We start from the raw sequence: 12420 nt of genomic DNA, 5'->3' as shown, positions 1-12420 counted from the left end.
GCCAGGCTCATGATAGACGCTTAGCAATGTTTCTGGAAGGAATCCATAGCAAGGTCGGGCTGCTGTACTGGAGTTTCTGGGCCCTCCCCCACAAGAACTTTCCTTTATATTCTGTAGGCATCCCCAGTGTCTGCCTGCAGCCAGGCAATGGGATTATTTCATTCACTTTGACTCAAAGGTGACATTTCACTTTATTAAACAAGAAGATGGCCTCTGAAGGCGCCAAGCCACGTCTTCAGATACCACCTACCGCAAACTGCCCAGCTTCTGAGCCCAAGCCCTGGTTGCTACTCCCAAGGAAGGGTTTTACTTATGGAAGAGTGTGTGTGTGTGTGTGTGTGTGTGTGTGTGTGTGTGTGTGTGTGTGTATTGTTGGGCAGGGGGCATTTCTCAAAGGGCTCCATTTAACAGTCAATTTCAGGAGCAGTGAGGCAGGCAGGTGACTCCATCTCATTCCACTGTCTGGCTGAGGGTGGTGAGCACACCAGGCTCAAGGCCTCAAGGAGGACACGCCAACCAGAACATTTCATCCCAATATTTATTGACCCCACACTCTGGAAGACCTGGGAACTTGGTTTTCCTGAAGGACTGGGAATAAGAGATAGAGAGCAGAAGGTAGGTGGATGGGGGAGAAGGTGCCTGTGAGGGCACAAGAGGTGTGAACAGGGGCCATGGCACCCACAGAGTCTGCTGCCCTGTGCACATCGTCTAGCCAAGCCCGCTCTGTAGGAGAGAGGCATGGGGCAGGCAGCAGGAGCAGATGGGCACTGGGGTCCTCCTGGAGCCACTGTCCAGGTCCTGGTCCCTGGAAGCCAGCCTTACTCCACAGGACCCGTTTCTTCAGGATCCCCCAGACGCTGGGTCTTCTGCAGCTCCCACATCCCTGGGCTGAAGGGCCACCCAACAGGAAGGGAGGACACAGCCCACTACCACCTCTCCTCTCACTCCATGCCCCTCCAGAATCCTGCCAATCTGTTGAGGGAAGGAGACCTCTTCCAAAGATCAAGGCCATCGCTGACAGGCTGAGCTGTGACCCCAGTGTGGTTGGTCCGTGGGCATGTGGACCTCCCCTCACCTAAGGCACTGTCTGCCAGCCCCTTCCTCTAGCTCAGCCCTCCATCGTGGAACTGGGGGGGTGGGGGGGCTCACCTGCCCCTTATTTTCATGACGCTGGCCTGCAGGCTCAGTTCTCTGGGGAGGCCCTGGATGTCACTTAGAGTTCTGGTCTGTGGGACTTTCAGGGCTAAAACTGGAATAGTCCTGGGAAAAGCAGGATGGCTGGTCACCCTAGTGTCATTCTCCCCCAAACCCTTCTGAACCCTGCAGGTGGGTTCCACACAGATGACCCTAATGGCTTCCCACCCCTCACCCTTCCCCTGTACCCTTGTGCTCCAGAAAAAGCGACACTGTTTTGCTTCCTTTCGTGTTTCAGACTCAGCTCCTATGGGTCCTGAGGTGCCATACCTCCCCCGGGGCCCTTGGGGCTCAAGCCTCTTTCCTCCCCTAGTCCCACAAGGTCCTGTCCAGTTGACCTTTCCACCCTAGGGGGTGGCAGGCCTTGGGACCCCAAGCCCCAGGGCAACCTTGAAGTCAGGGCCAGAGGCATTTCCTCAGATGGCTCAAGAGAAACCTGGGCTGCCACCTCATAGCTGTGATCCAAGCAACTATCCCCAGGCCCCCAACAGCCCCTCACCCATCCTGCCCCTCCTGGGGTTCCACACCCCAAGTGTCACAGGCTCACACTCCCTCCATGTAAACATCTTCATTACATCTTTAATGCTCTCACATGGAGCTGCTCTGGGTGAAATTACAGCTGTATGCATCCTGAATTCCTGGCAGCCTCCAGTCGGCTCAAGTGCTAACATATTTATAGCATTTAGAGGAGAGAATAAATCCAGAACCTTCTTCATGGGGGCTTCCTAGGCCCTTCCCTCCTGACACATGGCATTTGCCCAATGGAAGGTCTGCACACACTACCCCTGCAGCCCCTCCAACCAGCGGTGGACAGTGACAGTGGAGAGGCTGGGCACGGGACATGCCTCTGTGCACGCTTGTGTGTATACGTATGTCCAGCGTAAAAAGATGCTCCGCTCTTGGGGTCTGTCTCTGCCCAATGCCTTGCCAGTACCCCTGGCATCAGCCCTGACCCTCCAAGGCTTATGGAGAGGCCAAGTGCAGGGACCCATCTCCCCACTCTCTAAACACTGAATGGCTCTTCCCATAGATGGGATGGAGGTGGGAAATTCATATACTAGGTTTTTTAGATCTTTTTCTGAGGTGCAATCCCTCACTCAATTTCAGGCAGTCATAACTGCCCCCTCTAGCCTGCAGCCTGTGATTACTGCCTTCAGACCAACAGCCTCTCCCAACCCCAGATCCTCAGTAGAGCCCAAGACAGGGAACCGTTTTCAGAAGCAGGTGAGCCCAGTGAAGCAATGCGGTGGAGAGAGAAACCCTGCCGTGCATGCTTCCCTCTTCCCGACAGTCCCTGAAGACTGAAGGCAGAGAAGATAGCCTCCCCTCATGCTCCGCTACATACCATGGGGTACAGGTCGACTTGGAGGGTGGGGCCAATGTGGACAATCTCATCCTGCCCTCTGTGCTGGGACAGGCACGTCTGCCCATGGGCACACTCATGCACATGCATGAGGCCTCTCAGCAGGTCTGGGGGGCTGCATCCTTCCACTTCTGTTCCCCTACTTCCTTCCCCCTCAGCTCCCATCCTAGCTTGGCCCCAGTAACATATGGTTGCCAAGGATGGGTGGCTGGGAGACCTCCTGGACCCTCTGTAGTATGGATGGACCCTGGGTATAAACTGTCCTTCTCCTGGCATCCTTGCATACTGGGCAGTTTCAGCTCCATCTCTGGGCTTCTCAGGGCCCATAACAGGTGCTGCCCTACCCTGTCCCTGTAACTTGGGTGGTTTCCTCTACCCACCCCAGAGGAGGCTCCAGATTCCAAAAAACAGGTCTGTCCCTAACAGAGGGAAACCTCCCCTTTCCTCTCCCAATCCCTCCCACTCTGTATCTCCCCCGATTTCCTCCACGTTAGCAGGGCAGACCCTAATGTGAGCGATCTGGACAGGAGATGAGGAAGCCAGCAGAGGCTCTTGACCTTCTCAGCATGAGGGATGCCCTTTGTGCCAGGGCCCTCAGGTCAGGAGAAGTCAGTGGTCAGAAGTCCAGCCCAGCCAGGGCCCTCTCTTAGAGCCTAGAGTCAGCAGGTGGGTCTGGAGAACAGCTGGGGCCTGGCAGGGCCCTCTCGTGTCTTGGCAGGTCAGGTCCTCAGAGTAGGTCTTGACAATCAGGGAGTGGGGAGCTCTGTGGGCACCATGGCGGGTCTCTATCAGAAGTTCAGGCTTGTCCCAGGCCACTCACGCATGGATGGCATTGGCCACATCGGTAAACACCAGCCGGCTGGGCCTCTGCAGTGGGCCCTGGGAGGGCAGAGTAGTCTGCAGGAAGACAGGCAGAGGCATCAGAGACCATGGGCAAGGCCATGCATTCACTGGCCTGGTCACCTCCACCCTCACTTCCTGGTGCCTGCTTATGCTTGGCACCAGCAATGGCTTCTGCCTGGAATGCCCTCCCTGTAAGCTCAGCCTAGAAATACTACTTGCTCGGATGACTCCTCCCTAGCTTGCCCTGTCACCTTGGAGGCACTTACTGTGTTGATTTAATTACACATGCATCGCCTTTTCCCACTGGGGGATCAGAGGACAGGACTCTGTACCCCCAAGCCCTAGCACAGGGCCTGGCACAGGGAGGAACATGGGAAACAAGTGTCAAGTGGCCAGCAGTCCCAGCGGCTGGGTGGACCAAGGTTCTCAGTGCGAGTTCCTGAATATCCCAAGGGGGCAATATATCCTGACCCAGGTGATGCAGAACCTTTGGCAAAACCAAAGGGTCTTCAGACTCCCAGCCTGGATTCTTTCTGAGCCCAAGAAGACGCAAAGAGGCTGGATGAGTCAGGGCAGGTCAGGCCTGCTGATGGTGCTCTGGCCCGTGGGGATTTGGGGGAATGGTAGCAAGTGGTCAGGCAGCCCAGTGGCTAGAGCAGGATGGCCACACAGGTACCTATCCCTTTGGACACAGGAGGCAAGTTTGGCTGGGGTCTTCACATGCCTGGGTCTGTCACCTACTGGGAATCCACCAGCCTACTCAGAGGTACTGCTGCCCAAGAGTCTGACCCCATCCACACCCACTCAGGGCCATGGACTCTCAGGAAGCAGAGGAATCTGGGGTCCTAGCCACCAACAATCTCCCCCATTAGTCCTTTCCTACTTTCCTAACCAGTATGTGGGGGCACATGGGGCAAGAATTAGGATTTTCCCTTGTGGATGAGAACACTGAGGCTCAGAGATGCCAGTGGGTCTCCCAAGATCAGCAGGCTATGGGGCAGAGCCAGGCTGGATCCCAGGACTGCCTTGGCCTGGCCTTGTGCTGTGAGTTTGTGTGTGGCCCCAGAGTAATCTGACCACTTTCTGAACAAATCTGGCAAAAGCCATGTACCCAATACCTGCTATCTGACCAGAAGGCAGGTGCTAGAAAGCTGCATGAGAAAGGAGGGAGGGTGAGGGTGGAGGACAAAGGACGCTGCAGGCGGGGTGGGGAGCCTGGTCAGTGCCCACCTTGCCCTGCATGGCCTGCACAGAAGTGGCAGCCTGCACAGAGGCGGCGTCCCGCCCATGTTCCAGCAGCTCCTGCTCCAACTCATCTTGTTCCTCCATGGGGTCGAAGTTGTACATGGGCATGAGCTGGTGGCGTAGCTTCTCCAGCCTGGAGATGGGGGCAAAGGCTGCTGGGGACAGGGCAGGCCCTTCCCCTCCCAGCAGCCCTCCAGGCCTTGCCTGCTGACTAGCTGAGCCATAGCACACAACCATGCTTAGGGCCTTAAGATTTTCCTTGAAATGAGAACAAATGACAGACATTTTTGCACCTATAATATCAGCTCAATCCCTTAAATGGGTAGCCAGGGAGGCAGCAGTTATCCACTCCAGGGTAAGGCTATAGGCCAAGTAGCTGTTATCCATGGGCCCTACAGGGATCACCTAGGTTAGGGCCTTGCTGTAATCCACAGCGTCTGAGTCTCAGGTGGGGTTGGGGAGCCAATAGCAGTCAGCTCAGAGCAGCAGGGCAAGGGTAGTGGGCAGTTGGGTGGGAGTAATCCCAGCCTTCCCCCTCCCTGCCCATCCCCAATCCCAGGGTTATACCCAATTATCTAGAATCCTCACACCTGCCTGCCCTGTGTGTGAGATCCTTGTGGGAGGGGGGCCCTCAACCCTCCCCAAAGGAAAGTGGTCACCCCCAACTGTGAATGGGCAGAAGAGGCCTTGACTCCCTGATCAGCTTTTCACCTACTTCCTTCAGAGCCCAGCCCAGCACTGCCCGTGGGCTCGAGATTTGGTTGGGATTTTGGTTGGGGTGGGGAATTACCTCTTCTTCTTCCTGATGTACAAAACCTGCAAGAGAAGGAGCAGCATCAAATGGCAAGGAGAGGAGGCCCTGAGGAACCCAGCAGCCCTTCTGGATGGGGACATGCTGAGGCTGACGAACAAGAGACCTGTGGGTACCCATCTTAACGACACATACACCCCCCGTTCACCTTCATGCGTCCTTTTTTTTTTTTTTTTTTTTTTTTTGAGACAGAGTCTCACTCTGTCACCCAGGCTGGAGTGCAGTGGCACAATCTTGGCTCACTGCAACCTCCACTCCCGGGTTCAAGTGATTCTCCTGCCTCAGCCTCCCAAGTAGTTGGGAGGATGTGCACCACCACACCCAGCTAATTTTTGTAATTTTAGTAGAGATGGGGTTTCACCATGTTGGCCAGGCTGGTCTTGAACTCCTGACCTCGTGATCAGCCCGCCTTGGCCTCCCACAGTGCTGGGATTGCAGGCGTGAGCCCCCGCGCCCGCCCCATGCCTCCTTTTGACATTGTAGCTGCGGGCCGGGCGCGGTGGCTCAAGCCTGTAATCCCAGCACTTTGGGAGGCCGAGACGGGCGGATCACAAGGTCAGGAGATCAAGACCATCCTGGCTAACCCGGTGAAACCCCGTCTCTACTAAAAAATACAAAAATCTAGCCGGGCGAGGTGGCGGGCGCCTGTAGTCCCAGCTACTTGGGAGGCTGAGGCAGGAGAATGGCGTGAACCCGGGAGGCGGAGCTTGCAGTGAGCTGAGATCCGGCCACTGCACTCCAGCCTGGGCGACAGAGCGAAACTCCGCCTCAAAAAAAAAAAAAAAAAAAAAAAAGACATTGTAGCTGCAGACAGTGCTCAGGCTGAGTCTGGAGACTCAGAGGCTCCCTCCAGCCTGGGAGCCCACACAGTTAGGCCCAGCCTGGGGACTGGTGGGCCCCACCTATTGGCTGAGCTGCCAATACTAACTGTAGCTCCAGCCACTCAGCACCCACCTGTGGCTCCCCAGGACTGAAGAGGAAAGGGAAGACTTCAGCGCGTACCCTCCCCTCAACTCTTCCCAGGCCCAAAGCCACATGCAGGGAAAAAGTAAAGGGACCAGGTAAGGTGGTGCGTGCCTGTAGTCCCAGTTACTCAAGAGTCTGAGGCAGGAGGATCTCTTGAGCCCAGAAGTTTGAGTCCAGCCTGGGCAACATACTGACACCCCATCTCTATAACAACAACAAAAAGAACCAGGGACAGGCAGTGGCCAGACTCTGTAGTGTGTAGAGCAGTGGCTCTAGGCAAGGCCCTGAGCTGGTGGTCTCTGGAGTTCCTATGGGAGGCTGACGGCTCCCAGTGGACTAAGGTAGGGGTGGGGAACCTCAGCCCCTAGGCATCAGCCCAGGTCAATCCCCCAAAGCTCTGATGTAAGAGGAACCCCTGAGGTCCGGTCCCTCAATGTACAACCTTAAAGATGAGGGCCTAGGCAGCCTGAGAAAACATCTAGGACCTCTAGGTCAGAGCAAGAAACCCTGTACAATGCACTGAGGAGAGGAAGGAAGCGAGTAACACTTGTGGGACCACCTTGGGTAGGGAATCCAGGGACTTCTGCCATCATCCTGCTCTTCCCTAAACTGGCAGTTTCTGACTACCAGGAGCATGACTACCTCTGCCTGGGGGAAAGCACAGCCCTGTGGTTTGCTCCAAATCCTCCCACATTCTTTGTGGCCCATTCACAGCTTGAATCTGGTTTGGTTTCCAGCCTGGCCCAGAGCTCCTCCTGCAGGACCCCCAAAACCTAAAAAGAAACTGGGGTATCGATCCTCATTCTCCCCTGCTGTCCAGGGTCCCACGTAGGGGTGCTCCCTTGCTCTCCTGTGGATAGGCTGTGACAGGAACTCTGGGATCTTCTGGCCCAGCCCCTGCCACCATGAGCAAGTGGATCCAGCCCCAGCCCCAGCCTCTGTGGTCCCCACCTCTCAGCCCTTGCCCCAAGCCCTCCTCCCTCCCCTGAGACCCTGGGATTCAGAAGGATCTACAGAAAAGGCCAGAACTTTTACCCAATTTCCATGCCTTTTCCCCTGTTCCTCAGCTAACACCCACCCCCACACCTTCCTTTCCAAATCTTCTCTACCCTTCACTGTCCAGCAGGTGCAGCCCCGCCTCCTCCAGGAACCTCCCCCACCACTGATCCTGGTCTGCCCGTGCCAAGCACTTTTCCCTCCTGGGTAAGGCAGAAAGCCTGGTGCAGATTTGCTCCTCCTTGTACCCACAGCCCTCCTTGAGGCTGGCATCAGGGAAAGGAAGCAGCACTTAGTGAGCACCTCTGGGCCTGTCTGCAGTCCCCAGGAGCTATCTTCTGCCCTCCGCTGCCTTTGTCCTATGAGCTTCCTACCTCTCTGATTTTGGCAAGCAGGCCATCCACCCAGGCCTTCTGAATGTTCCTCTAGAACAAAGAGTAAGAAAGCATTCTCAAGTTCCAAGGACAAAACCTTTCACTGAGAGTAAAGAGGGCAGTTTCTAGGCCCCATTTTGCCCTTAAGGGTGCCTCCATCTGCTTACCCACTGCATGGGTGCCAAGGGAAAACACTGGCATCCTGCCTTACCCCCACCCAGGAGACCTCTCAGGCCCTGGCCTCATTCTGCCTATGCTGCACCCTGGGCCTGCTTGCTGGCTGGCAGTTGCTCCCTGGCAGCAATCTGGAGCCTGTGGGGCCCATATGGCAACCCTGGTTTAACAGCAGCTCCAACCAGGCCATGATGGACCATCCACAGCCCTACTTGTCAGAGCAACATGCTCCTGAGCCCAAGGCCAGCCATCAGAGCCTGCAAGGGGCAGTGAGCAGAATCCTACCATTGCCAGGCACACTGGGGAACTTCAGGGGCACCCCATCCTCCCCAGTCTCAGCCTGCACGATCTCCAGTGGTCCCTCAGTGACATTCTGAGTGTCCATGTATCATCTTAGGGGGACAGCCCATATCCTTAGGGACTGACACCAGATCAAGAGGCGTCACACTCACTACTGGATGATACCTGCAGCCCTCTCCCCAGCCCCCTTCCTTCCTGATGGCTGCCACCTCCACCCCTTCTCATGACATGGAGGCCAGGCTTGCACTTTGAGATCTCAACTCTAATTTTGCTTCTCAGTTGTCCCTAACCACCCAGCCTGGAAAGCTCCTGCTTTCCTGCTTGAGTCCCCAAGTCAGTCCCTGCAGGCTTCCCTTGGAACCCTTGGTTTTTATGTTTCCCACTTCCTGTAAGAACCACAGGGCAGGACCTTGTCTTCCTAGCCTCACTGGGTCCCAAAGGCCTGGTCCAGGGCAGGTACACTCAGTAAAGTGAATAAATGAATGTTCACTGCCAACAGCCTCCCAGGCGAAGATCAGCTCACCCAGACTCTGCTGCCCACAGTCCACATCAACCACCTTTAAGCCTCTTCTCCTATTGCAACCCCATACCCACTGCCCTAACTGTCCTGCTGGCTGCTCACAGAACCTCCTGTCTGCCTCCAAACTTTTGCCCATCAGGACCCTCCACTTGGAACTCCCTGACTACTATGTGGCCTTCACTACCCAGCTCAAGACACCATGTAATTCCCGAGAACCTTTTCTGTTTCTTCCAGTTGGAAGCATTGCCTCTCTGGTCTCTGGTCTCTGGTCTCTGGGCCCCAGTGGACAAATCTCTGTGAGAGAGGAGGACCACACTCTCATTAATAGATTGTTGGCTGGGCGAAGAGGCTCATGCCTGTAATCCCAGCACTTTGGGAGGCTGACGGGGGCAGATCACTTGAGGCCAGGAGTTCAAGACCAGCCTGACCAACATAACGAAACCCCATCTCTACTAAAAGTACAAAAAATTAGCCAGGCATGGCAGCTCACACCTGTAATTCCAGCTACTTGGGAGGCTGAGGCAGCAGACTCGCTTAAGCCCAGGAGGTAGAGGTTGCAGTGAGCCAAGATCGAGCCATTGCACTCCAGCCTGGATGATGGAGCAAGACTCTGTCTCAAAAACAACAACAACCACCACCAGATTGTCTTCTGATTGAACAGGTTCTCTATAAATCTAAACACTGATTATCCTCCCCCAGCCTACCCCAGCTCTCACCATGGCCACAGCCAGGCCTATCACCGTGATGATCCCAAAGGACAGAAGCATGGTACCCACGCCGGCCGTGCCACCAGCCACATCAGGGATTCTGGTGTCATTAAAGGTGGTGGCCTCTGGGCTGAGGGTAGTGGTCTCGGAGGCTGGCCCATCTGTGGCAGGTTCCAGGTCAGACTCAGAGGTGGGTGGGCGGCTGCTGAACCAGCCCCTAGCAGATGCGGTCCTGGAGTTCATGCTGACGCGGAGAGGGCCCTGGCTGAGAGGCTGCCTGAGGCCACTCAACCTGCCCACTCACTCCTGACTCCGGAGTGCCCCAGCCTGTGGTTCTTGCCACCTGTGGTGGCCACCTGCACAGTCACCTCCTTGGATAAAGGGAGCCCCCTGCCTTCCTGGGTGCTAGAAAGGAAAGAATAAGAAACATAAGGCTAAGGACAGGGACTCAGTAGTGAGATGAAGTCTCTCTAGGTTCTGAAAGCATTGGTGAGGTAAAGGTTTGAGAGCAAGGATGAGAGCAAGTTCAGGAGGCATTAGGACACATATTTACATATCTATGGTACCCCTGTTTTTAGGAACAAAAATGAAGCCCTGCATCCTCTGTGGATAAGATGATCATAGTGATCAAACCTGGAAGATATGAAAGACAGCAGGGATGTTTGAAAGAAAAGATCTCCCTCCCCTGATCAAAAACTCCCCCCAACCTGCGTCCCCATATCCCCCACCACCCCACATCCACCGCCTCATTCCCTGCCTCCCACATCCCTCATCCTGCTTGGGGAAAAAATACCACAGCTTTTTCCTTTCCTGGAGGGAAACACTTGCCCAAGAGTCAGACAAGCCTGTCTTTGAAACCTAGCTCAGCCGCTTAACTAGTGATCCCTGGAAAGTCACTCCACCTCTCTGTGTCTCCGTATTCCTGAGTCTACAGGGTCATGGGGTTACAGAAATGGCAGAACAAACAGGTCTCAAAGAAAGACTTAGTTCAGCACAACCCCCATCCACAGTAAGAATCCACTACATGTTAGATTTTCTCCCCATGGCCAACCCAGTCACAAAGGGGAGACATGGGAGCCCCTGGACCCAGTCCACTGTGTGGTCCAGACTATGCTTGGAGTGTGGGTGGAGGCTGATGTGGAAAGACCAGAAGAAGGAGAGAGAGGCTCTGGTTCTTTGGCCGGGCTTCTCTGCAGGCTCTCAGGGACATTGGACTGCCCTTCCCACCCACCAACAATAGAGGGGCTGCTAGGGTCAAGAAGAAAGGCGAGGAAGGAATGGAGCTCCCAGTTTGGGTGCCTTCTCTTCCTTTACCCTCCTCCTCTGGAAGCAGAAGGTGAGAGATCTGCCCAGTGCAGAGGGCCCTAGTTAAGGTGGGGTGGGAAGAGGTCCCAGCCAAGCTGCAGAAGGGGCGGCCTAGGGAGAGGAAGGATACCTAGCTCATGGGTACACACGTCCCTTTCTGTGCTGGTTCATGGGCATTAGTGGGGGTGCCTCCCTGTGCAGATGCATGTACGTGTGTGGGGTGTGTACACACCTCTGGTGGCCCCTGAGGAAGGGGCAAGGTTGGCAGAGGGTTATGGGGTAGAAAGGCTCATCCCTCTTTGCCTTCTCCCTCCAGCTAGGCTGGGCACATAGGAAGTCCCGGGTTCTTTTCTTGGTTTTGCAACTGATCCCGGGCGTGACCTTGGGCCAAACCCTTACCTCTGGGGCTCTGTTTACATCGCCTCCCAAAGGAGAGAAGGGGCCCTACTGACCACTTTCCAGGCCTGCCTCAGGGTCCAAAGGGTAAGGGAAGGAAACCGGGACGAAAGGGGTCGGCACCGCGACCTTTGAGAACCCGCATGCCGTTCTCCACCAGGTCTCTCAGTCCTCCCTGCCCCAATCCCCATGCCCGCCTCCGCGACCCTGTGATGCCTCCCTTCTTGCACAGGAGCAGCGACCTCAGCACTTACTTAATCCTCTCCCGGCGCCGAGCTCAGTTGGAGAGGCTAGGGGTGGTAGTGACTGGCAGGAGGCCGGGGCGGGGGGAACCCCCAGGCCCGGCGTCGGGGGCTGCGGGTCCGACCAGAGGTCCACCCTCCCTGCAAGCTCCGAGCCGCTGGCCAGGCCCGCTACTGCGCACCGGCCTCAGCTGCGAGCGCTGGCTCTGCCGGCCTGAGCCAGGGTGGGTGAGCCAGGGTGGGTAGGGCCAGGACCCACGGCGGGGGTGGGGCCGGGCGGAGCAGCCTCGGGGGATCCCCGAAGCTACAGCGCCTTGCCTCCCTGCACGCTCCGCGCCCCCGGTCCCCGATTGGTTGTCGGGCCTAGAGCCCGCCCAGAACTGGACTGTTCGCTTGTCGCTCGGGTCTGGCTCCACCCCTAGAGGGAGCCTGGAGCCTGGAGCCTGGTTGCAGTTTTTAGAGAGTACCCCTGACCGCGTGGCCTGCGCTGAAGTTGGGCGTGGGACCGTACGTGGCTAGGTCCTTCCCGGGCCAGACCTTGGGACCCCTGCCAGCTACCCGTGCCAGGACAGACTCACGCCCCCAAAACGCGGATGTACAGAGACTTGGGGAGAGCAGTGGACTGGGAGTCCTTGGGCCTGCACTGAACTCTGGCTGACTTTGTGACCTTGAAGAAACTACTTTTCCCTTCGTGAACCTTGGCTTTCTACTCAGATGGGTCCTCTGGTGTGAGGTTCTTGGCAAATGACTCCAACCCCGGGCTAGAAATGGGGAATCTTCGTCCAGAGAAGTTGAGAGTGGGGCGGATTTATTATTGGGCACCCCGACCCAGGCAAGTCTACATATACCCTTACAATAGCTTCCATCCACAGCATGATCAGCTCAGGGAAGGAGCCCTCAGATACTCCTAATCCCTCAGATACTCCTAATCCGCCGGTTTTCAAAGGAGTTTATGGGGGTCACAAGGTAGCCTGGTACAAATGC

At 56.1% G+C, this 12420-nt stretch overlaps 1 protein-coding gene across 1 annotated transcript; it reads right to left on the bottom strand.

Moving 5' to 3' along the window:
- Positions 1-1753: 1753 nt before the first annotated feature.
- On the bottom strand, positions 1754-11790 carry C22H3orf18 (chromosome 22 C3orf18 homolog). Its single transcript, XM_007984371.3, has 5 exons — positions 11449-11790; positions 9503-9898; positions 5436-5461; positions 4631-4778; positions 1754-3454 (listed from the first exon to the last, which is right to left on the bottom strand). The coding sequence occupies exons 2-5, from the start codon at positions 9734-9736 to the stop codon at positions 3374-3376; spliced, it is 489 nt and encodes a 162-aa protein (XP_007982562.1). The 5' UTR covers positions 9737-9898; positions 11449-11790; the 3' UTR covers positions 1754-3373.
- Between the last annotated feature and the right edge of the window lie 630 nt (positions 11791-12420).

Source organism: Chlorocebus sabaeus, chromosome 22 (assembly GCF_047675955.1).
Source record: "Chlorocebus sabaeus isolate Y175 chromosome 22, mChlSab1.0.hap1, whole genome shotgun sequence".
NCBI classification, from domain to species: domain Eukaryota; kingdom Metazoa; phylum Chordata; class Mammalia; order Primates; family Cercopithecidae; genus Chlorocebus; species Chlorocebus sabaeus.
The sequence above is the reverse complement of the archived record's forward strand: the minus strand, read 5'-3'. Positions and strand labels throughout refer to the sequence as shown.